General features: G+C 44.6%; 3 protein-coding genes and 1 pseudogene across 4 annotated transcripts; 2 read left to right on the forward strand and 2 right to left on the reverse strand.

The window, feature by feature from the left end:
* Positions 1–4,785: 4,785 nt before the first annotated feature.
* Positions 4,786–7,888, forward strand: LOC310792343 (CCN family member 1-like; the record flags this gene model as incomplete). The annotated part of the gene is made up of 5 exons (XM_083654065.1): positions 4,786–4,833; positions 5,196–5,409; positions 5,795–6,148; positions 6,467–6,669; positions 7,104–7,888. The coding sequence occupies 5 exons, from the start codon at positions 4,786–4,788 to the stop codon at positions 7,395–7,397; spliced, it is 1,113 nt and encodes a 370-aa protein (XP_083510191.1). The 3' UTR covers positions 7,398–7,888.
* Positions 7,889–10,302: 2,414 nt separating this feature from the next.
* Positions 10,303–19,684, reverse strand: LOC310792344 (outer dense fiber protein 2-like; annotated as a pseudogene). Its single transcript, XR_014553938.1, has 17 exons — positions 19,607–19,684; positions 19,069–19,248; positions 18,833–18,959; positions 18,542–18,673; positions 17,458–17,532; positions 17,071–17,142; positions 16,864–16,980; positions 16,590–16,762; positions 16,052–16,161; positions 15,819–15,954; positions 14,710–14,820; positions 14,115–14,219; positions 13,440–13,598; positions 12,852–12,952; positions 12,093–12,255; positions 10,669–10,794; positions 10,303–10,540 (listed from the first exon to the last, which is right to left on the reverse strand). The product of XR_014553938.1 is annotated as an outer dense fiber protein 2-like (transcript).
* Positions 19,685–20,057: 373 nt separating this feature from the next.
* On the forward strand, positions 20,058–21,807 carry ift22 (intraflagellar transport 22 homolog (Chlamydomonas)). The gene is made up of 5 exons (XM_083653811.1): positions 20,058–20,328; positions 20,449–20,528; positions 20,803–20,892; positions 21,047–21,249; positions 21,335–21,807. Exons 1-5 carry the CDS (start codon positions 20,290–20,292, stop codon positions 21,481–21,483), a joined length of 561 nt encoding a protein of 186 aa, XP_083509937.1. The 5' UTR covers positions 20,058–20,289; the 3' UTR covers positions 21,484–21,807.
* An 87-nt stretch (positions 21,808–21,894) lies between these two features.
* LOC310792100 (ATP synthase subunit g, mitochondrial-like) lies at positions 21,895–25,582 on the reverse strand. The gene is made up of 3 exons (XM_083653812.1): positions 25,448–25,582; positions 25,066–25,226; positions 21,895–22,083 (listed from the first exon to the last, which is right to left on the reverse strand). The coding sequence occupies exons 1-3, from the start codon at positions 25,497–25,499 to the stop codon at positions 21,985–21,987; spliced, it is 312 nt and encodes a 103-aa protein (XP_083509938.1). The 5' UTR covers positions 25,500–25,582; the 3' UTR covers positions 21,895–21,984.
* Between the last annotated feature and the right edge of the window lie 1,889 nt (positions 25,583–27,471).

Below are 27,471 nucleotides of genomic sequence, written 5' to 3' on the forward strand. Positions count from 1 at the left end.
TGTCTTGCAGGAGCCTGGTGGGTTGGGGTCATTAGGCTGATTGGGTGCACCTGGCCCTGCTGCTTCATCAGTGAGTGGATCGACTTGAATCAGAAATAAACTGGATTTGATTGAGAACATGATTGATTGAGAGCATGATGTGATGAGTCAACCCTCCCACTCTCCTGGCGCAAACCACAGGTCGGATTGGGCTGAAAATGGCGGTGGGTTATGACCCGGGGACGGTCATAGGTTTGTATAGTCCTGGAAACCATCTGGACACCGCCATCATTTCTGGCCAAGCAAAAAGCACAGTTCATAGTATTCCCATGATGTCACAAGCATTTTCCTACCAATATGGTGCTACAATTACACACATGGCTGTTTGTGTCATTTGATTGTAATCACCTGTTAATTGATTACAATCACCTGTTATTTTCCTACCAAGATGGCTGTGTGGTGATGTAACGGAATACTGTACTATCAATTGCTTTGTGCCTATTTAACCAAGGCAACACCGGGTAGGCCTATATTGCCAGTAGTCAAATCAAAGATAGATCTCTTATTATATGGATGTATCTTTTGATACACTATACGGATAAGGTTAAATATTGAAGCATGCACAAGGTTAATATTGTGATAAAAAAAAAAACATAGAATTTCATGGTTGAATTAAACTTCCTGAAATTCCACATTCCAGTTTGGCTTCCGGTATAGGTTCGTTCTTTCTCTTCAAATTCTAATTCCTGTGGGCGCGACCAGTATCCAGAGGTTTCGTCTGGGTGCGGGTCGCACTTGGGGCCCGGGTGTGGATGAAAGGTGACTAGGGTAATGAGTACTACTGGTCTCCCCCCCCCCCCCCCCCCCGCTCCTATATTTAATTTGTACCTATTCTGTGTGTGTGTGTGTGTGTGTGTGTGTGTGTGTGTGTGTGTGTGTGTGTGTGTGTGTGTGTGTGTGTGTGTGTGTGTGTGTGTGTGTGTGTGTGTGTGTGTGTGTGTGTGTGCTGGTAATTCATGTTTATTTATTTTATTTTATTCCCCCCCCCTTTTTTATTTTTTATTTTATATTTTCTCTTCCTTTCTTCACATTTTTTGTGATGTACATAAAATATATACAAATTATAAATGTCGCAGGATGAATGGAACAATGAACACATGTTGAATGTCAATGCTATACCTGCAATAAAGTATTTAAAAAAAATCTAATTCCTCAGTGATGCAGTGGTAGCACATTTGCCTCACAGCAAGAAGGTTGTGGGTTTGATTCCCACTGGTGTGTTCCCCCCATGCTTTCGGTGCTATAGTGGGTTATCTCATGAAAAGGGTATTTTTTCTCATGCTCACTTGGGGTTCCTCCATACAAGAACTAAGCCCCCACTGAGAACATCGTCATCTGACCAGCTGGCCGCTGTACGCTAAGAAAGCTGCCGACTGCTCCTGGCCTGTCTCCCAGAGGAAGGACATGTGGATGGCATACATGCAGACTCAATTTCACTGACCATCGTGTGTGTGTGTGTGTGTGTGTGTGTGTGTGTGTGTGTGTGTGTGCGCTCGTGCACGTGCGTGAGGGCGTGCGTGCACGCGCACGTGTGTGGTGGTGGTCACTGCATGCTAGTGTGGTTGTGTGACTAAACAAGACAAGCTTGCTTATGCGGTTTCTTCTCTTCTCTTCTCTTCTCTTCTCTTCAGCTAGAAATGGGATTGATGACAAGACAATGCAAGACACCGAATCCCTATCAGCTCCAGGGGTGCTGCTGACCTTTGACCTCTGACCGGAGGAAGGGGACAAGCAAAAACAAGATCATTTCTCTATGGAGACAATTCAAATAACAGTTTATTACAATGCTATTAGCATGTAATGAGAGATACTTCAATGTGATGTTCAGTGGGAACGGGACGTTGATGTCTTCAGGATAGGAAACGGCTGCTTGAGTGCAACATTGTTCAGCAGTTGGCTCACTCTTTAACATGCCAGTTGGATCCGCTTCCTCGTCCTTTTCACTCCAGTTGTAATCCTTCTCCAAGTCATCCAACCACCTGCTGTATATCCGTCATTCCTCTGACCTCACCTGCTTCTGCAAATTCTTCATATTTGTGGCCCTGAGGGGAAATGTTCCACTCCAAACCACAACCGTCAGCAATTTCCAGACATTGGTGAATGTGTTGAGCTCATGCTTGTACGCTGTTCATCTGGCTGAGCTGGCACTGGTTCCAAAGGCCCTTTTATAAGAAGTCAGAGGGAGCGCTATGGCAAATTCTGCATCCCCGCCGAGAATTGCATCCCCACCTGGCGCGAGCACATTGTAATGATGTATACGGCAATGTAACTGTTTAAAAATGATCTAATCTTCTGGGTAGACGTGACCTCCAGGGAAGGGGGTGGAGGGGTCTGGCCTGGCTCGTGGAAAGCCGACTTTGATGCTTAAAATCTGCGCCGAGGTGACCTCCAGGCTTGGGGGTTTATCCTGGCTCATGGAGGCCGGATTTGGTGCTTAAAATCCGGGTACAGGTGACCTTGAGGGCTGGGGTCTCTCCTGGCTTATGGCGGGGCATGCAAATGTTGGCGGTTTGTACCTGCTATGATTTGCATCCCCGTTTTTGAGACGAAACAGCCCAAAAATATGGTGGGGGTGCGATTCTCTGCAGAGATGCAGCATTCGGCATAACACCGGTCTGCTTTCCGCAGCCTCTTCTCACAGCTTATAATGAGAGGAAAGGCATTTCTCCTGGTCATCTTCATTGTTCTTTGATGTGGGTGGAAGAGGATGCTGCCCAACCCACCGCCCCCACCCCCATGTGGTTCTTCCAAAGAAACATAATGTTAATCCTGACTGGAATGTTGCTTCAGGCATTATTCAAGCTTTCTGGGATCATGTGTGTGTGTTTGTTTTCTCATGCTAGACTCACTCATTCAAATCTAACAAAGAATTCCAAAGGTTCAAACATTCCTGGAGGCACTTGTCTTGTTTTGCGATATTGACATTAAACAAACTCTCCATCCACACCCCAATAGATGACTGACAAGAATTTGAGCTGTGACTATTTATCACAAGCAAGGTTCAAAACTTCATCCACACTGTAGAGCAGACTGTGGCTCTCAACCTTTGTGAGCCGACAACGACAGTGTGCACGCATTCACACACTGGTTTCACTCACTCACTGAAATCATGTTTATAGCTTTATAATACATTAAACCATTGGTATGGGAGATTTAATCATTATGGGAGAAAAATATTTTTTTATTTCTCCTCTTTTGACAATCATCCCGCCTGAAAATGATCTCGCGACCCCCTGGGGGGTCCCGACCCCCAGGTTGAGAACCACTACTGTAGAGGACCATCAGCTTCACCTTTAAATCACCTTTGGAAACACAAACACTGTCACTGACCATAGACAACGTGCGACAGTCTAAACACAGTTTCAGACCCAGCTCAGAGAGAAACTCAGTTGCTCATAGAACTATGTAGCTTTTCTTTCAATATTTATGTCAAGACTTATGGCAGCCTGATGTGAATTCCCTTATGGGAACGCTCTCACAAGCACAGGGATGACGAGAGGCTTCAGGTATTCAACATTTAGATCATCATTTTGAGCTTCACTGCTTTTACATAACATGGGATTCATTTTTTCCTTTTTTCCATCCAAGAGTCTGTGTTGTATTTACAGTATTGGAATGAATAGGAATGAAAAAAGAAAAAGAAAAGAAGATAATTGAATACAATACAATAGAATATGGTCAAATGGAATAGAATAGAATAGAATAGAATAGAATAGAATGCAATACAATTATAGAACAATATCGGCCCCTTTGGGGCCGAAACCCTAGGCTCGTCCGCTGCGCGGGCTCGCCGCATGCAGCTCGGCCACTGCGCGGCTCACCCACACATCACTGATGATGTCACAATGACTATGACATCATCAGTGCCTATGACATCCCCAGTGATGTCATAAGATGATTTTGGTCAATAATGACATCACTGATGACATCACTGATGATGTCATAGACATTGTAACATCATCAGTGGGACAAAAATGGAAAGTGCACGGAACAGAGTCCACTTACTCCCTTTTATATAGAAAGATTTTATATAGATAGATAGCTCCTTAAAGGAACAGTTCACCCCAAAAATGAAAATTGAGTCCTCATCTCACCCCCATGCCAGTTGAAGCACAGGTGAAGTTTGTCCTCCTAACACACAGGGAGGTTGCCAGCACAACTCGAGAGAGAGAGCTAGTCACCACTGACTTCAGTTGTGAAGTACTGTACTGAAGTCAATGGTAACTGTTGTGCTGGCAACGTCCCTGTGTGTTATATGGACAAACTTCACCTATGCTTCAACTGGCATGAGCGTGAATAGAGATGATGACAGAATTTTCATTTTTGGGTGAGTTGTTCCTTTAAAGAAGATAGAAGAATCAGTTGTGGTTCCACTTCATCCTAAAACGTATAAAAATGGAGATTATGGGTGATGTAAATGCAAAGAATCCCCTGGCAGGGTGGAGATGACATGTGCATGTAGATGGAAAGAAAGCCCTGGCAGGGTGGGAGCTGGACTGGGTGGATCTTGGCTGACTGAGCCAGGGGAGGAGGACGCGTTGAGAAGCATTCCTCTCATAGTTTCTCAACACCTCGTCAGCTCACGCATACGTCACATCTGCTTCTCCTGTGTATAAAAGGGGACGGGGACACCACAGACGACAGAGCATGAGCAGACCAAGTCAATCCAGCAAGTATTCACTGCTAGGGCTTTTCTGTTAGATACAAGGAGCTTTCTCACCTAAGAACAACCATCAGCTTATGAAGATGTGGACAGTCTTTGGTGCTGTTATCCTCTGTGGGACTCTTACCTTGGTGAGGCATAATCACTGTTCATTGATGATGTGTTTATCTATCTGCTATAAGTTGACACATTTGACTGACATTTGCAATACAATGCAATCTATGTGCAATACAATGCATAAGCTAAGTTAATATTCTGCTACTTCTCATTGTATCTTGTATACATTTTGTTACATTTGTTAACTTTTGCTATAACTGCACCTTGGGCTGTTAATGCTTTGTTTATATCTTGTATATTGTAAATGTCTTCTTACTTATTGTGTTGCCTTATGCAACTTGTGCACCAAGCACACCGATTCAGTATTTCCTTCCATGTGCAAAACCTACTTTGATCCTTTGATCGTGATCATGTTTCATCTCATGTCTCCCTGCAGGGGGCAGCATGGTGCCCTAAGGAGTGCCGCTGTGCTCCTGGGGTCCCGCGGTGCGCGGCGGGGGTCAGCCTCATGCTGGATCACTGTGGCTGCTGTCAAGTCTGTGCACGGCAGCTCAATGAGGACTGCAGCAAGACGGAGCCATGCGACCAGGTCAAGGGGCTGGAGTGCAACTTTGGAGGCGGCTACGGGGCAGCGAAGGGCATCTGTCGAGGTACATTACAAAATATTCTATTATTCTATTTTTTATTCTGTATTCAAATGTGACTTTCAGTGGGGTCCTTGAGGGGGTTCCAGGGGGTCCCCAGCACAAAGGGGAATCATTTATTTTCAGTATATAGTTCCATCCATAAGTAAAACAACGACAGAATGTATGACTATTTTGGTCATGGGTTTCATACACGTCCATGTAATGAAACATCTAAAAGCAAAACACGTATCAGATGGGGGACCTTGGGGACAATTTTTTATCAAATAAGGGTTTGTGGTCTAATCTGTTAGGGGTCATTGAAATGCAACAGTTGGAGAACCACTGCTCTAATGTTTTGGCTTTCAGTTTGCACTTCTCATTTGAAACCAACTTCCTCTTCTCCAAACAGCCACGTCAGACGGCAGATCCTGCGAGTACAGCAACAAGATCTACCAGAACGGGGAGAGCTTCCGTCCCAACTGCAAACACCAGTGCACCTGCATGGACGGAGCCGTTGGATGCGTCTCCCTGTGCCCACGTGAGCTCAGTCTGCCCAAGCTGATGGGCTGTGCTAAGCCCAGGCTGGTCAAGGTGCCGGGCCGCTGCTGTGAGCAGCTGGTCTGCCCCGAGGAGGCACAGACACGCAGCAAGCACGCAGCCAAGAAGCTCAGCAAGAAACACCACAGACCCTCCGAGGACGAGCTCACCGACAAGAACGAGCTGGCTGCTGTGGGGAGGAGAGGAGCACTCAAGTCTTTATCTGGTGAGCAGATTTATTAGGCTACAAGTCATCCATCCCTTCTGGTCACTTTGTTGAGCTCTGTTAAAGTGGATCTATGAGATTTAAGTGAAACTACAAAGCTAAGGAAATTGATGTGCAAGTATCTTGCCATGGCTCAGGACAGTCAGTCAGTCAGTCATGCACGTTTAGTGAGTTTAAGGTTTAAGGGGTGGGTAGGATTAGTGGCTATGGGCCCAGGGGATATGTGTGGTGTCGGGAGGACATGGGAATACTGGCACCGTGGTCTAAAATGTTTGCGCTTGTATTCTAAACTCTTGTCAACTTCTTTGTCACCACCAGCTTTCAGTCATCCCTTGGGCCACTTGTTGTCCAGAGGGAGGACGTGTGTGGCTCAGACCACACCTTGGTCCCCCTGCTCCAAGTCCTGTGGCTCTGGAGTGTCGTCCCGGGTGACCAACAGCAATAGCCAATGCAAACTGGTGAAAGAGACTCGGATGTGTGAAATCCGCCCATGCAACCACATGGCTTTAACCAGCTTGAAGGTATAACCACTACTTTTGATATCAGTGTTGATTACCTGCAAAGCTGATATAGATACATTTGAATGTAAGCTATTTCATTACATGTTGCTGGATTAATGAATTGCCTTGTGAGATCGCCTCTACATCAGTGGTTCTCAAAGTGGGGTCCGGCTCGAGGGGGGTTCCAGGAGGGTCCCCAAAAAAAAGTCTGATAATTTATTTTCACTATAGGGCATCCATAAGTAACACACTGACTGTTTGACTATTGTGCTCATGGGTTTCATGTAGTACACTTTCGGCAATAAAAAATAAAAAATCTTATCAGATGGGGGACCCTGGGACAAAATGTTATCAAATGGGGGTCCGTGGTCTAATTTGTGTCCTTGATGTGGAAAAAGTTTGAGGACCACTGCCCTACATTTCTAACATTGCTCTTGGTCTCCTTTGTCTAACAGAATGGTCAGAAATGTAATCACATGGAGGCCAGCCATCCAGTGAAACTGTCCTACGCAGGCTGCCGTAGCCTGAAGAAGTTCCGGCCCAGGTACTGTGGCTCCTGTGCAGACGCCGGACAGTGCTGCGGGCCGCAGCGTACCCAGACACTGCCTGTGCGCTTCCGCTGCCAAGATGGAGAGACCTTCAGCAAGAACGTGATGATGATCCAGTCCTGCACGTGCAACCTCAACAACTGCAACAAGCCACCTGTTTTCTACACACACTCCAATGACATCCACAAACTGCAACAGTGAAGGAGACTGGGGAAAAAGTCTGGGTTTAAAACATTGACTGCAGAAAGTTCATGAACTAATTTGGACTGTTAGGCTGCAGACATCTGCCAGGTTAATGAAATTCATAGTTTATTATTTTGCTTCATAATATTGGAGCTTTACGGTTTGCTTCTTTGTGAAGCTTGTGTTACATTGTAAGAATTCATTTTTTACTTAGGCCTAAGCCAAATATGTTGTCCAGTTTGATATAAAAAAAAATGTGTATCTGAAATTCTTTTGACAAGTGGTTCTTTTGACAGTTCACATGCTAACATGGAAACAACATACATTATGGCAGCTACTAAATAAGTCATTACATGACATTTTACTTTTCTGTATGTTTACCATAATTGATTATTTATGAGAAATTACTTTTGAATATAGTTTCATACTGTATGCATCATTATATTTAATAATTGTATATTGTACATTAATGGTACATTGTCTTGGTTTGACACCTCGTCCTATTTGTCTCTGTGAAATGTTTAGTTAGGAGTCGGCTACTAAAAAGTAGCCTACATCAATCAACTTCCATGTCAATTGTATAGTTTATTGCTTCTATTTTCGCAAATAAACACACTGCAGATGGACAATTATTTTATTTTTCAGACAAAAGTGAAAAATCTAAATGTTTGGATTTGCAATAATCACAGAAAAAAGGTCTGCTATACACATTTCCGAGTGCCGGCTACTTCGAGACCAATCTGAGTGGGCACCCAGAGTCGATCTAGCTCTAGCGTCAGACTGACTCTGGGTTCCCAGATTGACTTGAGACAAACTCGATCCCTCCTACTACATCTGGCTGACCCACTTCTGAGCAGACCTACATTTCAGGGAGCAGCTCACTGGATGACTGTAATGTAAAACTTGTGAATGTCTTTCCCTCTCGTTGGGACAGCTGCAGTGTGAGTGTGAGTGAGCTGCAGCGAATTTGGGTTTTATGAAAAATCTGATACGCTCACAAAAATGGATCAAAATCATGGTTTTAACACACGCAGAATTGAGGAACCTGCCACATCATATAAGCACAACCACCAACAGTCCTGCATCTGAAATGTGTTCCTCTTATTAGACTACTGACTCCTGGACATCACTGACATCGAATGCTACAAAGTATAGTGCCAATGTAGCTTAATATAACTTAATTCACTTTCCATCTTAATTTGTCTGACCAAAACCATAAGTAACTAATTAAATGCCCATTCTAAACCGAAGCATGACGCAGATTGGTTCATACCAAATAAAAGTTGACACACCAAACACTGTGTGACCTTCAGAATGGATATATAACAGTGCAGCCTCTATTTGCTGTTCATAATTGACTCAGCAGCACTCAGAACACAGTGCATCCAAAACTCGCAGCTTTCGTGGAAAAAAAAGAAAAAAGGGGAAAAAAAAGAAAAGAAAAAGGAATGAGTCATCCAACTCATCGGCGTCTAATAAGCACATAAGCTCAGGGTGTGTCTGTCATGGCGATAGCAAATTGGCAAAAGTCGGATGTAAGTATATTTTCCAGCAAACAGCGGGGGAAAACAAATTCCCGGAGAATGATCAACAGAATTACGCAAAAGGGGCAAGAGCAACAGACCATAATAAGGAGGAGAGCTAAGGGAGGAAGGACCGAGGCGCTGACGTACGCCCAAAACCAAACGCTTCCATCCACTGACAGCCAGCACAATGGAGCTTTGTGTTGGAGAACATGAGAGGAGCAACGCTTCCCTCTGGGGACCAGGTCAGACGCAAGAACACATCAGGGTTCTGCAGAGGACAGAACCGCTGGAAGTTGATTACCATGGACACGGGGCCCACGAATCTATAGCAACAACAGCAAAACAAGAAGATCTGAATACAGTACAACGCATGAGGAAGTCGAGTTCAACTCCTGCCGTCATCGTCTCAGGCAGATAACTGGCCCTGGATCAGTATACGCTTGGATAATATCAACATTCCCCCAGCAGAAGCATTACATGAGAGCACATAAAGAGCAGATGTTTAGTCGTCTGGCAAAATATCAGTGTTGACATGTTTCTTACTAAGTATGTTTACAGTTTGTTTTTTAAACCTGGAAGAGTGTGCCGACAGCTCAACAGCGGATTTTAAACCTAGAGAATCTCCATCCCACTTAGGAGCAGATTGCACCTATCAGTACAAATGCCAGCAAAGAAGGATTAAGACAGGCTGGTTTAGGAGGATTACAGTGTAATGAGCGTGTCTGGATGTCAGGGCTGAAAAACTCCCATGTCATCATCAGATGTGTCAAGCACAGCTCAAGTAAGAGTTACGACTCGGGTTCCAGTGCCAAGCTGGAGCGGGGCATCTTTCACGTTTGCACAAAGCACCACTGACTTGTATTGGTTGATTTTGTGTACTTGGCTGGGAAACATGCACCAACACGATAGAATGCAGTTTTCTAGTAGTATTAGTATTAGCAATTATTAGGAATTGGGTATGTGTCGGGGGATATAATTATGGGCACAATAAAGTACAAATATGGCAACAACAACAACAAAAAATAAATAAAACTTTGATATGGTCTTATTGCCATAGGAACAAGATACATTAGCACCAGCGGTTCACAGATCCACATTTTGCATACACACACAAACACAATAATGTTCTTGGAGAAATGGGCCAAAAACAGGTAATGAAACCTCTGAGGCTGAAACACTATTTTGCTCAAAAAGCCTGACAGAAACCGGAAAGAAAAGTTTGCGTAATATCTGAGTTATGTCAGCTAAAACATGACAAATGCGGAAGTGGGCCTGCAAAGATGCATGTTCAATTCAGTGCAGATATACAATTACTGTACAAGCAAATCTATCAAAAATAAAACTTTAATTCCTGTATCAACAATAGATTAAAAAAAAAAACGATTTCCTCCATACACATTCCATGATCCTGGTTTAAATAGGACTCATACCAAAGACAAACAAATAAATCCTTAAAAACAGTCATTTTAGAAAATACGAGGATCCAAAACACGACGTTGAGAATCCCTCATCAAACATTGTGGCGTAAGAGTTCTTGAGGAAATCTATGTAGGCCTGAATGCTTTGCTTGTGGCTCTCTGATTGGTCCAGGCCAAGCTGCAGTTCTTTCAGACGCACCTCAAACTGCTTCTCTGCCTGCAGAACAACATAAAGACAGCCAGACCTGATTTTGAGCAGATACCTCCTCAGGTAGACACATCTCAGCATTTGAGCATGCATCCTACATAACATGCATTGGCACCAGAAGAGCCTGAGATACTCACAGACACCTTGCTCTGGCGGAGACGATTGAGCTCGGTCTGACTTTTGCCCTTCTCTGCCTCCAGCTGCAGGATTTTAGTCTGCAGAGCCTCCTCTCTGGAAACAGCCGTGTCTTTCACCTTGCTCACCTGCCCACGGGAGACATGTAAATGAGCAGATGACATCACTTCCTGTGGGCCACAGCATTTTGCCCTGGAAACACAGCTTTCATGAACTGGGGTGTAGTCTGACTCACTACTGTGTTGTATCAATCAGCCAATAGACAGTAGTGACAGTTGCACAGAGATATATTCATAATAATAACTTAAGCAATAATGACTTAACCATTTGAGTTGCATTCATAAATATAATACAATGCAAAGTGCTTTACATAAAAAATAAATGGAGAAATCAAAAATACAAGCAAAAACAACAAAGGACATCTGGGTAGTGCAGTGGTAGTTTCCCTGCCTACCAACACGAGGGTCTCCTGGTTCGAGCCCCCGTGTTACCTCCGGCTTGGTCCATACAGGCACAATTGGCCGTGTCTGTGGGTGGGAAGTCAGATTATGGTTATGTGTCTTGGTCACTCCACTAATGCCTCTGCTGTCTGAGGGGGAGGGGAACTGGGGGGAGCGATCCTCCGACACGCTATGTCGTGCCGGTGAAACTCCTCACTGTCAGGTGAAGAGAAGCGGCCGGCTGAACATGTGTTGGAGGAAGCATGTGCAGCTAGTCTACAACTCTCCCCAGAACGGCAGAGGGGGTGGAGCAACGAGCGGGGCAGCAGGGGAATTGGCCAAGTACAATTGGGGAGAGAATGGAGGGGAGGGGGGGTCTGGAAAGGGCGGGGTGATAAAGGGAGGGAAAAGGCAAGACAGAATTTATAACTGAAAATTCATAACAAAAATAGAAGGATATTAATAGGTTGCCATTTACATGAAAAGGTCAGGCATTGCTACTTTAACTCCAACATCATCATGAGATCATTGTTATTCAGGCCCCAGCGGGCTGCTCCAGAGCTGTACCTGCTGCCTGACGTCTGACAGAGCTGCTCCAGAGCTGTACCTGCTGCCTGACAGAGCTGCTCCAGAGCTGTACCTGCTGCCTGACGTCTGACAGAGCTGTACCTGCTGCCTGACGTCTGACAGAGCTGTACCTGCTGCCTGACAGAGCTGCTCCAGAGCTGTACCTGCTGCCTGACAGAGCTGTACCTGCTGCCTGACAGAGCTGCTCCAGAGCTGTACCTGCTGCCTGACATCTGACAGAGCTGCTCCAGAGCTGTACCTGCTGCCTGACATCTGACAGAGCTGCTCCAGAGCTGTACCTGCTGCCTGACGTCTGACAGAGCTGCTCCAGAGCTGTACCTGCTGCCTGACAGAGCTGTACCTGCTGCCTGACGTCTGACAGAGCTGTACCTGCTGCCTGCTGCCTGACAGAGCTGTACCTGCTGCCTGACGTCTGACAGAGCTGCCTCCAGCTGTCTGTTGAGGGCCTGGCACTCCGCAGAGCGCTGGTCCAGCTGCCGGTTACTGTAGCCCAGAGCTTCCTCCTGAGATGCCAGCCTCCGCACCAGCTCCAGGTTCTCCTGCTGCAGACCCTCCCTCGTCCTGCACACACAGACAAACACACACTTTTTTTTAATCAAGTTTTTTTTCTCTCCCATTTTCTCCCCAATTGTACTTGGCCGATTCCCCCTGCTGTCCTGGTCGTTGCTCCACCCTCTCTGCCGATCTGGGGAGGGTTGTAGATTAGCACATGCTTCCTCTGATACATGTGCAGTCGCAGCTGGCGACTCGCCAGCTGCTACTTTTCACTTGACAGCAAGGAGTTTCACTGGCAGGACATAGCGTGTGGGAGGATCACGCTATTCCCCCCAGTTCCCCTCCCCCTGAACAGGCACACTGACCGTCCAGAGAAGGCACTAGTGCAGCGACCAGGACACATACGCTTAATCCGGCTTCCTATATATCTCAGTGCTTCCCACCCACAGACACGGCCAATTGTGCCTGTATGGACCCCCAATCAAGCTGGAGGTAACACGGGGGCTCGAACCCTCGGGTTGGTAGGCAGGGAATCTACCACTTCACTATCCGGACGCATTTGAACTAATTCCTATGTATTAATCTACAGAAAGGAGACATTTTAACTCAAATCAGACCTGTAGATAACAGACCTGTAGAATGGACATGAGAGGATGTCTTACTTTTGAAGAGAATTGACATTTTCTTGCAGTTGTGAATTGGCCTTGAAAATGGAGTCTTTCATCTCCACAGATGATCTCACCTCCTTGGCTTGACTGTCCATCTGTGCATGTAAAAATAGAATCTTCACAATTGCTATTTTGATATCATCTGCCTTGGGCACAAGCAAATGGAGCAGAGAAGATGGTTCAGGTGAGGTCACATGCAAATTCCTAACTGGATACAAATAACAGTACTTTTAACACAATTTGCCACAACATTGCAAACAGAAAATGGAAAATTTTCAAGTCACCGACTCAACATTGCTGATATCAGCCTACAAAGAATTTGTGGGAGAGTGAAAATGAGTCACGCGCACAAAAACACTCACAAATGGATACATGTAGAGGTACAGAGGGTTGCAACCGAACTATTTCCACTGCAATCAGAGAACACTTTTATCACAAACATCAACACCAATTCCAAAGCAGGGCCAGAAAACAGGATGCACTGAAGGGGTAGGAAGACACATGGGGTTTTACTGCCACCAAGTGGCCAGATGTAATGACTGCATTTTACATCCTCCGACCACCGCAGCTCTTGTTGCACACCTTAACCTGCAGTTGCCTAATGGACTCTGACATTTCTGAGCACTTCTTCTCAGAGCGCCGCAGGTTCTCCTGGCACTCGAACAGCCTCTGCTCGGCTGCTCTCAGTAGCTCAGGGTAAGCCTTCAGCTCGTCCACTCGCCCCCGCAGCTCCTGCCTGACCTGGGCTCCGGACGAGGGTAGCAGCAGGAGTTGGGGGGACAGACAAAATATTAGCCTAGAGTTCACACACGTCTCACACTAAACCCTCACTAAAGCATAGAAGCGTGCTATCGTTAAAGCATGCAGGATATGCCAAGATCCATCCTTAGACTGAGCATCGGTTTTGTTATCGAGTGGTTTGTTTGAGACTGCACAGATTTAGAAGGTTTAGCAGATGGATGTTAGGCTGCCAAAGAAGCACTAGTAGCCAGGCCAAACAAGTCATTCACTGGCCATTCAGCTGGACCGTAAACAGTGCAGAGCTGTACAACCTGTGGTTAAAGACACCGACAACGCTGTTAGAGAAAGAATTGGTTAGAAAACAGACCAAGCAAAAAATTTAAGAAATAACGTTTTTTTTTTTTTTTGCTTATTGCTAAATATAGCTGCTGGTATTAATTGAGAAAGCTGTGCACATTAACCAGACTTTGCAAGATTACAATGAAAACTTGATAACCTTTTATATGGGAGCTTTACCTTCTCAACCTCTGCTTCTTTTCTATCTTGCTCGTTCTCCGTCTCTCTTAAAAGACTCCGATACTTTAACCTCAGATCATCTACCTCCACTTGAAGCTCTGCAACCTAGAAGAAATACACAAACAATATCCAGTATATTCAAACTCCTCTCTTCCTCATGCAGTTGACAATTGCAAACAGGGATGCAAACTCATGGAGAGTGAAAAAGCTGACAGAGACCAGGGCAGACACAAGACCATTTAAAAATCATTCACTAAGTGCCCTATGTTTGGATCAAAAAGGTGACTGTCACCTAAAGGTGACTAGTTTGCATCCCCGAAACAACTACTGGTAATACATTATGATAATAATGAAATAATCCCAATCTGGAGTGTACAATTCTAACAGAAGGCTGCTCAGGAGTATAATAATAATCATCACCAGGATGTTTTTTCTATAGCTATTTTCAAAACACTGTTTCAAAGCACATCAAAAAGGAATACACACCAACAAAAAATATAAAATCAACAGACAGAAAACAATGTTAGCAAAGCACAGTCAGAGATCTCAAATAAATCCACGTAAACAAGAATGAAATCAATGAGTGTGTATCAACCTGACTTGTGTACTGTTCAGCTTGGTGTCTCCTCTCCTGGGACAAAAGCTTCGCCTCCATCAGCGCAGCCTCTGAATCTGTGAGCTGCTGCTCCAACTCAGCAACAGATGCCTGCAATCACACAAACATCCAAATCATTCTTCGCACGGTAATAATATCAGAGATGGCATGCTTTACCATTCTTTATGTATGACAGTGATGTGTCATCATATGCACTGTTGTAGTACGCGAGTCCAGGATTTCTACTTGAGTCTGAGTCCTGGACTCAATTTCAGGACTTGTGACTCAACTTGGACTTGAGCACTGATGACTGACTTGGAAGTTGGAGATGAGAACTTGGATAATAATACTACTACTAATAATTGATAGGACTTATATAGCACTTTTCTAAGTACTCAAAGACGCTCTTAATTGATAAAGACTTTGGTTTTTTGTAATAGGAGCTGATAATTTGGATATTGACAGTCACAGTATATTAATTAATATTATGATATTATTCAATTTCATGCAAAGGCAGGCACGTGTGTTCCATCTCCACGTGGATTCACTTCACGCTCATGTTCAGTAACTCCAGACTCAGACTCAGGTAATGAGGACCTGACTCGGGCTCTTCTTTTGGTGACTCGGACTTGTACTCAAACACTGGGGACTCGAGACTCGCAATATAGTGACTTGACTACAACATTGGTGGCAAGTATTGACGGCATCACCGAGGGACGTCCTCTCAGATATTGTGGCTTTTGTGCAATGATTATGACCTACTGCAGTGATTCCCAACCAGGGGTACGTGTACCCCTAGGGGTACTTGAGCAGCTTGCAGGGGGTACTTGGAAAGATTTGATTACAATGTATTTCCAAAATGATAATAACTGGTGACTTTTTCCCAATTGAAAACTGTAAAAATTGTATTAAAGAGGAGTCATTCAAATTACCACTGACCTACTGGTTAATAACAGATAAACCGACTGTTTATAGTCGGTTATATATAATTTCCTCCAGAATGCCTGTTTGCACAAAACTGCCCACTGAACGGCTGTAGGAATAATTACAGCATGGTCTTTTAGAGTAGTACATCATTAATTGACGAGACAACTGTTTGGCAACTATACCTCGAGTGTTACATTATTCATGCCGAGTTCTCCGTTTTCAGCATTTAGTCTTTCAAGCCTTTGCGTCATCATCTTGTTCGCTGCACTGAAATCCTCCCTCTCCCTCTGTAGCCTCGCTGTCAAGTCCGCCGTTTGGCTGCATTGGAGAAACACATTTGACATTTATTGGTGCAAATTGGTTGCATGTTGAATGCCACTACATACCAAGAGTATATAAGAGAAAATAGGCAGACCATTTCAATAACTCGATCTGAGCGACAAGTCGGACCCTCTCCTCGGACATCTGCGCCTGTTGGCTTCTCCAGGACTCCCTCTCTGAGCGAGCATTGGCCAGCTGAACATCCTAGGCGCCGACCAAGGAGAAGATTGGAAAGAAACAGTGACAAACTGAATCATCTGAGCATCATCAAGGATACACTACCAGTCACATTTTTGGACACGCCTGATTGAATGTACTATGTTTTTCATGATCTTAAAGTCCTTTTGATCTAAAGGTGTATGCTTAATGCTTGAAATTGGTTGCTTAGACAAATATAAACAGTGAAGTTGATGTCTATGTATGAATTTCTTTCCAAAGCCTTTGCCTTTCCATGAAACTAGAGAGAGGCTACTTTAAAGAATCTAAAATATGAGATAGTTTTAGTTTAGATCAATTTATTTCACACTTTTTTGGTCACTTGAAAATAGTAAAAATAAAGAAAAACGTACAAACTTTTGACTGGTTGAGTGTAAGAAAGACCATCAAAAATGGTGTGCATTGTGATGGCATACCTTCTCCCTCAGCTGTGTGTAGCACTTATCAACAGCAGCTTCGAATCTCTGGGCTCTCTGCTTCTGGGCTCGGGTGGCCTTCTTGAGGCCGTCCTTGTCCTGCGCTGCCTTCTCAGACTCTCATCATCATCATCAACCTCCATCTTCTGCTCCGTCAGGGTTCTCTCCAGAGTCTGGGAGAGAGCAGGAACCAACATGGACATGTTATAATGTTACACTCTTCCTCATGTACCGGTAGTTTGTTGTTTCTCTGACACACGACAAGCTTTCGTACCCGGAGCTGCACAGTCAGACGATTGTTTTCGGCTTCCTTGTTGCGTAGCTGGCCCTGCAGGCGAGCGCGAGTGGCCTCCACTGACTTGGTGGTGTGAACTGCGCTCTCTATGGTCCCCTATGAAAGCCAACAAGGGTAGATGGTTTTGAATGCACTGAATTTGTTAGTGTGCGAGCACATCCGTATCAAAACTGCTGTTACGCTTACCTGCTCTTTCCTCCGCAGGTCCATCAGTTCCTCAACTCTTTTTTCTGTCTCGCTCAAATCTGTTTTTAAATGCTTGTGGAAACAAATGAGAAGGATCAGCAGTTAGTTGGTTAGTTGGCATACGCAGCTCGGGGCCAGGAAGGATGACATCACTGATGAAATCATCACGGATGACATCACCACTGATGATAGGAAGGATGACATCACTGATAACATCACATCACATCATTAGGTAATTAGGGTGCGTGTATGGACACCCGACTAAGCCGGAGGTAACACGGGGGCTCAAACCTGCGAGCCTCGTGTTGGTAGGCAGGGAATCTACCGCTGCACTACCCAGGCGCCCATTCCTTCTCTTTGCTGAATAAATGTTAATGCAACACTCACCAGATTTTCACTTTCTGCCTGTGTGATCTTCATTAGCAACACATCAATCTGTTTGTCCGTGTTAATTCGATGAGCCTGAATTGAGAGATGGACAGACGTTAATTCTCTTGATGATTCAGCCATAGTGGGCCACATTTTAAATGACGACACTGATGAAAGTTACAGGTATGAAATTGACCAGTTTGTCAAATGGTGCGACGGCAATTTCCTTGACCTAAATATCGCCAAAACGAAGGAATTGTTTATTGATTTTAGAAAGAAAAAAAGTTGAGGTTGCCCCTGTTTTAAACAAAGGTCACCCAGTAGAAATTGTCACCTCCTATAAATACCTGGGTACCCACATTGATGCTAACTTGACTGGAAGGTGAACACCAATGTAATAAAAAAAAAAAGCCCAGTCTAGACTTTTCTTCTTGCGGAAACGAAGGTATTTTAATGTTAGCAGCAAACTCCTCAGTGTCTTTTATCAGAGCATTTTCGCTAGTGTTTTATTTTATGCAGTGGTTTGCTGGGGTGGCAGCATGACCGCTGAGGACAGGAACAGGCTGAATAAGCCAATTTAAAAAACGGGTTTCATCATCGGTATCCCCCCCGACTCTTTGGAGATGATTACTGAGCAGCGTACAAAGAAAAAACTACGCACCATACTTAGATCCAAGGGTCACCCTCTGTACGGGTGTTTTAAAAGCCTGAGGAGCACTTTTAGCGGTCATTTTGTACTGCCAAGGTGCAGTACTCAGCGTTTTAGGAAGTCCTTCATCCCCGCTGCCATAAGGTATTTTAACACCACATGGGTCTAATGAAATTGTACTGTACGTGAACTTTGTTTTTTTATACTGTACAGTTGTGCGATGGTGGCTGTAAGTTTTTTAGTATTCTATTCTTGTTTGTTTTTACTGTTACTGCATGTTGGTGCGTTGTTGATACTATGAATTTCCCCTCTGGGATCAATAAAGTATATCAATCAATCAAGGTACATCCGGTGTGTTTATCTCCTGTAGCCTATTTCAGGATTTGAGGTATACTCATACTACTACCATGAGCAGTGTATACAAGGTTGGGGGTTGAAGGCATTGTAGCAAACCTCTGCTTCCTGGAGCTGCTTCAGTTTCTGTCGCACAGACTTATTTATCCGTTTAAAATCCTCCAACTTGTCCAGCAAAAGTCCTCTCTGCCTTGTAATCCGCCGCTTATTAGTGGCAGACTGTCTTGAATCCTTCATTGCAAGAGAAGAAGAAGGAAGACTTGTTAAGAGCATAAAAGTTAAATGTACAACATTCTGATGCAAGTGTTTGGTTTCCCACGTGGAATTAAGGCCCAGGTTTGAATTCAATTTGTTATATGTGTGACATTGTAACAAACAAGCGAAACATACGGCAAATTCGTCTTCCATGGCATCTTTAAACGACACGAGTTGTATGGCTGCAGAGTTGGCAGCTGCTTCAGCCTGGATCAGTGTTTTCAGGAGAGGGGTCTTTCCCGTGTCTGCAAAGGCTCCATGACTACATGCAAAATAAAAAGATAGGGTGAATGCCTTGAATCAGTTTGGCTGAAAATCCTGTGGCTGCAGGTGGGTGAATATGTTGCCCATAGATCCCCACAGGACCTTACCAGCTGGTGTCACCCTCTGTGCTTCTCGTGTGGAGACTGCTCCGTGCCATGCTCCTTCTCTCTGGGTGGGAGCCATCCAGATCACCACAACTCAGAGGCAGATCTTCCCTGGTAGAGCTGATCCCGAGTGGGCAGTCTTGGAGAAGATCCTCTGAATCTGCAGACTCATTACTAACTCCCCTAGGTAACGTAAAAAGACAGAGATCATGCTAGCCTAGACGACGTCAGTCGACCATTATGTGACCTCTCAAATGAGTGTAGTTCCACTGCATTAAAGCTGATACATTAACATAACACTTCTCCTTGACGGTCAGTAGGTTAGTTGTCAAGCAAGCTACCTAAGCTTAAATCCTTAGCAACACAAACTACACAGCCATGCGCCAGTGCCTTCCTGCAGCTTGCTTGACTAGAACAAGAAAGCGTGTATACTATTGAGTTGAACAAGCTAATAGATTTAGCTACATTTAACTAACCTAAAGTTACATTCACTTCCAGTTGTAATTTATACGAGTGAAAATATAACATTATGCTTTCTTACGTTGCCATTTGTCTCGGTTTCACCCTCTGCTACTCCTCGGACTGCTCCAAGCTGAATCAGTGACGTTGTAACCTCTAGTCTGGCCAGAGACCTTATAGAGACAACCTACTCCAGGCTCCGTCAATTGTAAGAAATGGAACTCTTACGGTCTCCTAAATGGGCGTGGTTCTCGAATTGTGATTGGCTATCTGTCAATGGTATGAAACTTCATTGGCTGACCAGTCTCCTAAGGGGGCGTGGCAGTGGCGAAAACGTCGTGGCACAGATACAGGAAGTGACTGGAAGTTGTAGTGTCTATCTATATTAAAGGTCTCTGGTCTGGCTGCTGGGCGTTGATTTGTTCCCCACGGACGAAGTGGGCGGTTCTTCATTTGATTTCAGATAGAAACAACCAATAAACAGAGCCGCTCATCGAAACCATAGAAACGAACAGGAAGTTTACTCGCAGAAAATCACTCTGGTAGCCAAATAGGCTACTCTTTGAAGCTACTTCAAGATATATTTTTTATACACTATTCACACACTAACGTTAAACCTCAACAACTAACGTTAGAAGCGCAATGTTTAGATAACACCTATGTGTTGTATAAATTACCTGACTAGCATAATTGCCAGTGCTAGCAAGTTTAGCTAGCCAGCTAACGAATGCCCAGCTTCTGTGCCGCTGTTACGCTAACTTGGAAATGTTCAAAGCAAAAATACTTGTAATTGGGCCTAATGAGGTAAGTACTCCTACCCCCCCATGATAACAACCTGGCCCTCTAGTATTGTAGTTTGTGTATTCGTAGCATGTATTTGTTGTATTGTGATTGTTGTTAACGTTAACGGTATTTGTCTTTCAGAGTGGGAAAACGGTTCTTGCAAATTTCCTCTCTGACACAACGGAAACTGTAGGAGAGTACAGCCCAACTCAAGGAGTAAGGTAAAGTGGACTGATGCTTTCCACATTGTACAACCAGGATTGGTCCAACAAATCCCCAATCAAGTCGTTATAACAGAATTATTTGAAAGTAAATTGAACTGAATAAGAGTGTAAAAATAATCCACGTGATTAGCCCTCTATTGATTTATTTTGTCAACTGACATGTAAAAAAAAAAGTGTCTATATATGCTACAGTGGAGAGAATTACTGTACAAGTACAGTCAGGTGCCCAAGTTATACAACCAAATGTAGCTGTTGTTTTTATTGGTTCAAGGATACTGGAATTTGAATCACAAAATGAAGGCAGCAGTGACAAATACTCAACATGTGAGGTGGAACTTTGGGACTGCGCAGGGGACTTCAAGTAAGCAAATTGAGATTCAAAAGGTAACCTGTCAAATCTTGTGAAATGTAAGATAGGCTTGAATGTAGATGGTGTATTATTTTCTCACTAGGGGTCAAATTTCCTTTCCACTGCATATTATCTACATAATCCTCACCATGTTCTCCTTTGACAGATTTGAATCATGCTGGCCAGCACTAATGAAGGACTCCAACGGTGTGGTGATGGTTTTTAATCCTGATGTTCCAAGTCACCTGAAAGAAATAGAGACCTGGCACTCCATGTTCATCTCCTCTCAGGGGCTGCAGGACAGCCAGTGTCTGCTGATAGCTCACCACAAGCCTGGCAGTGGGGCAGAGGAGGGGCGGCTACCTTTAGGTAAGCCTGTTGCAAACCACCCAGGCTGTCGCATGAACTATATGCTTACTATTTCTTGGCTAACGTGTTCCCTCTCTTTATGCAGCCTCACATTTGAGCAGACTTGCACTGATTCACTCCAACCTGGAGGAGGAGCCAGAAGACGTGAGGCAAGCTTTCCGCAGATACTTGGGAAACGTCCTAAATACACTGTCGGAAAGTAGAGAGCGAGAGGAGATGTCTATCATTACATAGCAGCAAGGGCTAGCAAATGTACATCTTAATGTCCAAAACCGTTTTCAGTAGCATCCATAATCTTCATTTAGATCAGGGGTCTTCAACCTTTTTCAGCCCAAGGACCCCTTGGATAATAGAGAAATAGAGCAGGCATATGGAGGGGGGTGGGGGTGTTACATTTTAAGCATGGCCTATAATAACATTTATAATCCAGCGCACACCAGGATATCAGGATTGACACTTCTTTTTGTAAGGTATAGTAGAATATACATTTTGCTCTCCATCAAGTGTGCATGAAATCTTCCTATGCCTCTAGATAAAAAAACATTGAAATGCAATTTTGTCAATCTGCTGTGAATAAAATACAACCAAAACTACTCGAGGGCATTTGCCTTTTAAATAAAATACTCGAGAAACAAAATGTTCTTCTGAAACTATAGACATCTGTTTATTGGAACATTTGCTACAACAAGTTGAGCATATAAGTGCAAAAGGAGAGGAGAAAGATCAGTCCAGATTTCAAACATTGTATCCGATAAGGCCTCCTTTGCCTATGCACTCTCCAATATAGAACCACATTAGCACCTCAGTGGTCACCAGTCCATTCCTTATGGCATCCTATGGGAAGAAGAAAAAGATGAGTGAACATTTGGAATTCACAGATTCTTTTCCAATCTGTTTTATTTTTGGTCCCAGTGAAATGTTCTATGGTCTCTCCTGATTCTAAATATAGCTGATCCATTTAGTTTCTGCTTTCACTTGGGGTGCAACTGAACAATGAACGCTAGGGGGCGTAGTCTCCTAATATAGTGGGTGTGTCTCACTCATAGTCATAGACATAAATAATATGGAATATCATTAAATCTCTTCTCCCTGGCGGAGTTCAAATGTTGGCCGCCCGTCACCATCTTGATTTTTCGTCAGCAAAGTGGGAGGGAATGGGTTGAGTCCTTCCGCACCTCACGTGAGAGTTTCCCCTTTTCTATTATCTATTTTACTCCAAACGGGCGAGTTATATAAAAAATTACCCCCTACAGTTGTTATGAAAAGGTAAAATTAGCTAGAGACTCAAACCGTGTTTTGCCCCTCACTGGAAAGATGTTTAATCCTGTTACAAAGTCGGGCATTTTAACATGGAGGGAATGCCTACTGTTGCCCCCAAAGCCTAGTGGCCATTCAAGGAACTACAGCTTTTCAATTCACTTCTGCATCATCAGAGGGAAGGGGGTAGGCTTGCCCACTGGTCTCACTATACTGCTTGAGTGGAAATTTGCTTTTGCAAAAAATGCCTGGAAGAAATGTCAAGTGGAGCTCAAAAATCTAAGAGAGGAAGGGCAGTGGGAGTCACAGCAGAAAAATCCACAGGCTGACTGGGTCAAAGCTGCAAGCCCGAAAACGCCAGGAGCATCGTCCATCCAGAGGCACGACGAGGAGGACACCGGCATAATTACCACCTGCTTCCACAAGTTAGGTAAAATTAAGTAAAAAGCGAATAAGCTTTATGCTCATTATACCACACCAAGGGTCGGGTCGTGTCTGAGCATCATTTCAATTTCCCATTAAGCCTCAACCCCTAGCTACCTAGCATTAGATCATTTAAGATTGACAGGACTTCCAGCCCCACCCCCTCCTTCCAGTCCCACCCCTCCCCCTCCCTCCAGCCCCACCCCACCCCCCCAGCCCCACCCCACTCCCTCCCCCTCCCTCCAGCCCCACCCCCTCCTTCCAGTCCCACCCCCTCCCTCCAGCCCCACCCCAGCGTGTCCACTGTCTGTCCCCCCCCTCCCTTTATCTACTACCTCCCCTATATCATTCGACACTTCACAAGTCAGGAGGGAGCTGAACAACTTGAAGCTGGGGAAAGCGGCTGGACCTGACAACATCAGCTCCAGTCTGCTGAAGACCTGCTCTGGACAGTTGTGTGGGATTCTCACATATATTTTCAACATGAGCCTGCGGCTACAGAGAATACCCACTCTGTGGAAAACATCCTGTCTGGTCCCTGTTCCCAAAAAGAAACACCCTGCTGTGCTGAATGATTATAGGCCGGTGGCCCTCACCTCACACTGCATGAAAACTCTTGAGAGACTTGTCCTCACTCACATCAGGCCCAAGGTGAGCGAGTATATTGATCCTCTACAGTTTGCATACCAGCCGAGCATCGGAGTGGAGGATGCACTTATATACATGCACCAGCGGGCCCTTGCACATCTTGACACTTCTGATGCAATGGTGAGGATTACTTTCTTTGATTTTTCCAGCGCTTTCAATACAATCCAGCCAGGGCTGCTGTGTGAGAAGATGAGGAGGATGCAGGTGGAGTGCCCACCGCCCGGGTGGGGTCGTCAAAAGGGCCTTTCTGTGTGGAGTTTGCATGTTCTCCCTGTGCCTCCCGGGGGTTTCCTTCATATAGGAACCCCTTCACCAAAACATGCAATATCCTGGTTGCTGGTTGCTAATGTGATTCCTCCTCTGGTCGTTAAGGGCGCCTGTTTGAAGGGAGGGGAACTCGGAATAGCGTGATCTTCCCACGTGGCTACCGGTGAAGCTTCCCCTGTCAGGTGAAAAGAAGCGGCTGGCTAACTGCCCATGTCTCGGAGGAAGCATGGAGCCAGTTTCGGCTCTCCCCAGATCGGCAGAGGGTGGAGCAGCAACCAGGATAAATAAATTTAAAATTAGCACTAATGGGGGATAAAAATGGGATAAAAAATCGGGGGGGGAAAATATATATTAAAAAAAAAGAAATTAAGAAAACAAAAGTGCTCGGGCCGAATAGGAACTTTTCATCAGTTTTTCCAAACATGCCTCCAGGATTCTCCCTGTAATATGCCTCTGGACAGCACTCATTTTCAAAGAACAGACGAGACAGACTGCTCTACATGAGACGAGAAAGACGCCACTCGCCGTATTGAGGACAGGAGAAGCGTCCTAGTGCCGACAGGAACCCTGGGAGTTTGAGTATTTCATGACATGTTTTGATTTGCGTTGATCACTGACAGCCGCATGTATTGTTTGCTCGCCGCGTGCAAGCGGTGCACCATGATAGTGAGATCAAACACACCCTGCTGTAAATTCAGTGCAGGCTGTGCAAAGACTGCTTCTAAACGGTTGTTTCACTTAGCAGTATCATTTAACCTCCCCGGCGAACTTACTGGCTTCACTAGGCTGGCGATCATATCTTCGGATCTGCAATCGGAGGTCGGATACGGGTAGGAGAGCTTTTTGAACAGCCTTGTCCACCTATTCTGGATTCTAACGCTGTGTGGCGCCGACTGCTGTACAGTAAGCGGCGTCACGTTATGGGGCTATATGAAATAGTGACATTGTTCAAGCCTTCACAATCACTGCTCTAATCGAGAACTTGCCAGCGTAAAACCAGGGAGACGCTTTAAATGTAAGAACGGACTTTAATATTTGTGGTGGTTGTTATTGATCACTGATTTGTGCAATATTCTTCTTATACTGTGAGTGGGTCACTGCACAGACAGAAAGATGCATGCAAGCTTCACTTGCCAGTGTTGTATGAGTTTGTTTTTGGACATAAAGTCATAGCCCAGGGGCCCATGTTATACTTAAAACCTAAACGTTATATGGACTCACCTTGACCGTTGTTTGTGCGAGGCGTCCTGACTGGAAGCTCTTGACGAGGCCCTTCGCGGCCTCAATGGCTTTGGGGATCTCAGCCGGGGAAGGAGGGACCAGCTCCACCCGAGCGTAGTACCAGAAGGTCGCTAGACGGGGTTTGGAGTATGTGACAGCGGCTGCAGATCACAGCACGTAAAGTGTATTAGGTCCAGGTCCAGATAAAGCATCTGCTAGGAAGCCAAGCCATTTAGCCTCAGTTCAAACAACTGCAGCACCACACACAAGCTGCCGCTGTGTACACTACTGCTAACAATGTCCAACATGCAGAAGCTAATACTATGCTATGCTTAAAAAAAACTGCGACTGAATAACAAGTAAACAGGGCAAATTAACTTACCGCCAACCAAAGTAGGCACTTTGGCAACCAGTTTCTGCACTGCCTGTGCCATAGTGAAGTCCTAATGAATGACTTGACTTTGAGAGCGTTGTTTGCCTCAAGAACACAGATGACAGATATTGACGTAGAAAGACTTCCGGGGAAAGATCTAAGAATCCCGGGTTATACTTTTCAAAATAAAAGTCCAAAAGAAAAAAGTATTGCAGGACTTTCAGAATAAAACACAATGTCCCGGTAGTCAATTAAAGGTCCAAATTTGTGCAGCTGTAACCTCTTAAAAACGTGTGTCTCTGGTCCATAAAACATGATTCTGGATTAATTTGTCGAAAATATAGCAACCCCGTTTGTTGTGACGGAGTTGTCACTTCCTCATCTCGTTGCGTCCCAAGAATGGTCTGTTTCTATAATATATTCAGAACTAACAGTTCCCATTGGCCGCTGAGGGAGAGCCCGTCCCAGGCTCCCAGCGGCCAATCAGATTAGCGTCTGTGGACCAGCACGCTAGGTTGTGTCCACAACTAACGCTATCGCTAACTTAAGGTTGCTACGCTAAAGAGGACATCTCAAAATGCCTAGACTTACCGAATGCACCTCCGCAGTTGCTGGATCACGTACAGTTGGCGTCGCTCCAGCTAGAAGTGTTAATTCTGTGGCTATAGACAAAATGGTGCAGGTAGCTTGTGTGAGAGAGTATGCGTGAGGAAGCTCGTGACGTCCCAATCCCCCTCTGGGCAAACGAAGCGTTTGGGGGTGTGGCTTGGAGGAGACTGCAGGGGGAAGCTGGATAGGGACAAATCCAACTGTGGCAGTTCTGAGCTTGTGACCACTCATTACAACGCAGGGAGCGTGATTTCTAACCCCACATAGGATAAGCAATAACCACGCCCTGTGATGCCGGGATTGGCCAGGAGCAACACTGGAGGGCACGCAGCCCAGCGATTTCATGAACCAACTGAATAGCTCTTGAGAACGGACAGCGATTTCGAGAGCGGACATTGAGAGCGGACATTGAAATGAATTATGGTCACCTACCTTCCTTAGCATAGTAATAATAATAATAATAATAATAATAATAATAATAATAATAATAATAATAATAAGTATAATAATTGTAATCTACACAATGTACACAATCTACAAAAACATGCAATAATATAAACGGTGTTGTGTTCACGTTCATAGCTCATATAATATAATGTATCATATCGTTAATTTCAAGCTCAATTCTTACCCAGAGAAAAGGTACAGCACTGAAAATGTAACAAGCTTTTTAAGTTTTTTAAACATCTTTATTTTAAAAGATGAAAAAACCCAGGCTTTAGTCCCAAGCTTCAATGCTCCTGGCCAATCCCAGCGCCACAGGGCGTGGTTATTGCTTATCCTATGTGGGGTTAGAAATCACGCTTACAGCGAGGGCTGACAGCAGTATATATGCATTTACAAGTAAAAACAGCTTTTGCACGGAATGGGACCTTTAAAACACTTGGGTTTTTCCACAATCATCCCATTTTCAAGTGGAAGATTTTTTTTTTAATTCAGGGTTGGGAGGGTTACTTTAAAATGTAATCCGATACAATTACTAATTACTTGCTAAAAAAAAAAAAAGAACAGTAATGTAATCCAATTATCACAATATTGTAGCGATCCGGGGTTTTACATGTAATGTGGTGTTTCCGGGTTTAGCTAGGAACTGAGGTGTGTGGGTGTGTTCCTGGGGGGAACGGTGTGTAAGTGGCCTTCCTGTCTCGAGGCATTGAGTCAGTCTGTATATGGAGGAGAGCTGGCTGGACGTGTGTAGAGCTAGCAGCGAAGCTACCGCTAGGAGCTGTGTGTGAAGCCAAGAATAAAAGCCCTGTACCAACAAGAAGCCTCTTGATTCCGACAAATAGCAGGAACGCTACAATATTAAAGTAAGGTAACTGATTATCATTTTTAAACATTTTTCGGTAACACTTTATAATAACGTTCAGTAGTAAGTCATTTATAAGCTATTAGTTAATGATGAACTAATGATGAACTAATAA

The sequence above is a fragment of the Poromitra crassiceps genome (assembly GCF_964638095.1).
Source record: "Poromitra crassiceps genome assembly, chromosome: 17".
Lineage (NCBI taxonomy): Eukaryota > Metazoa > Chordata > Actinopteri > Beryciformes > Melamphaidae > Poromitra > Poromitra crassiceps.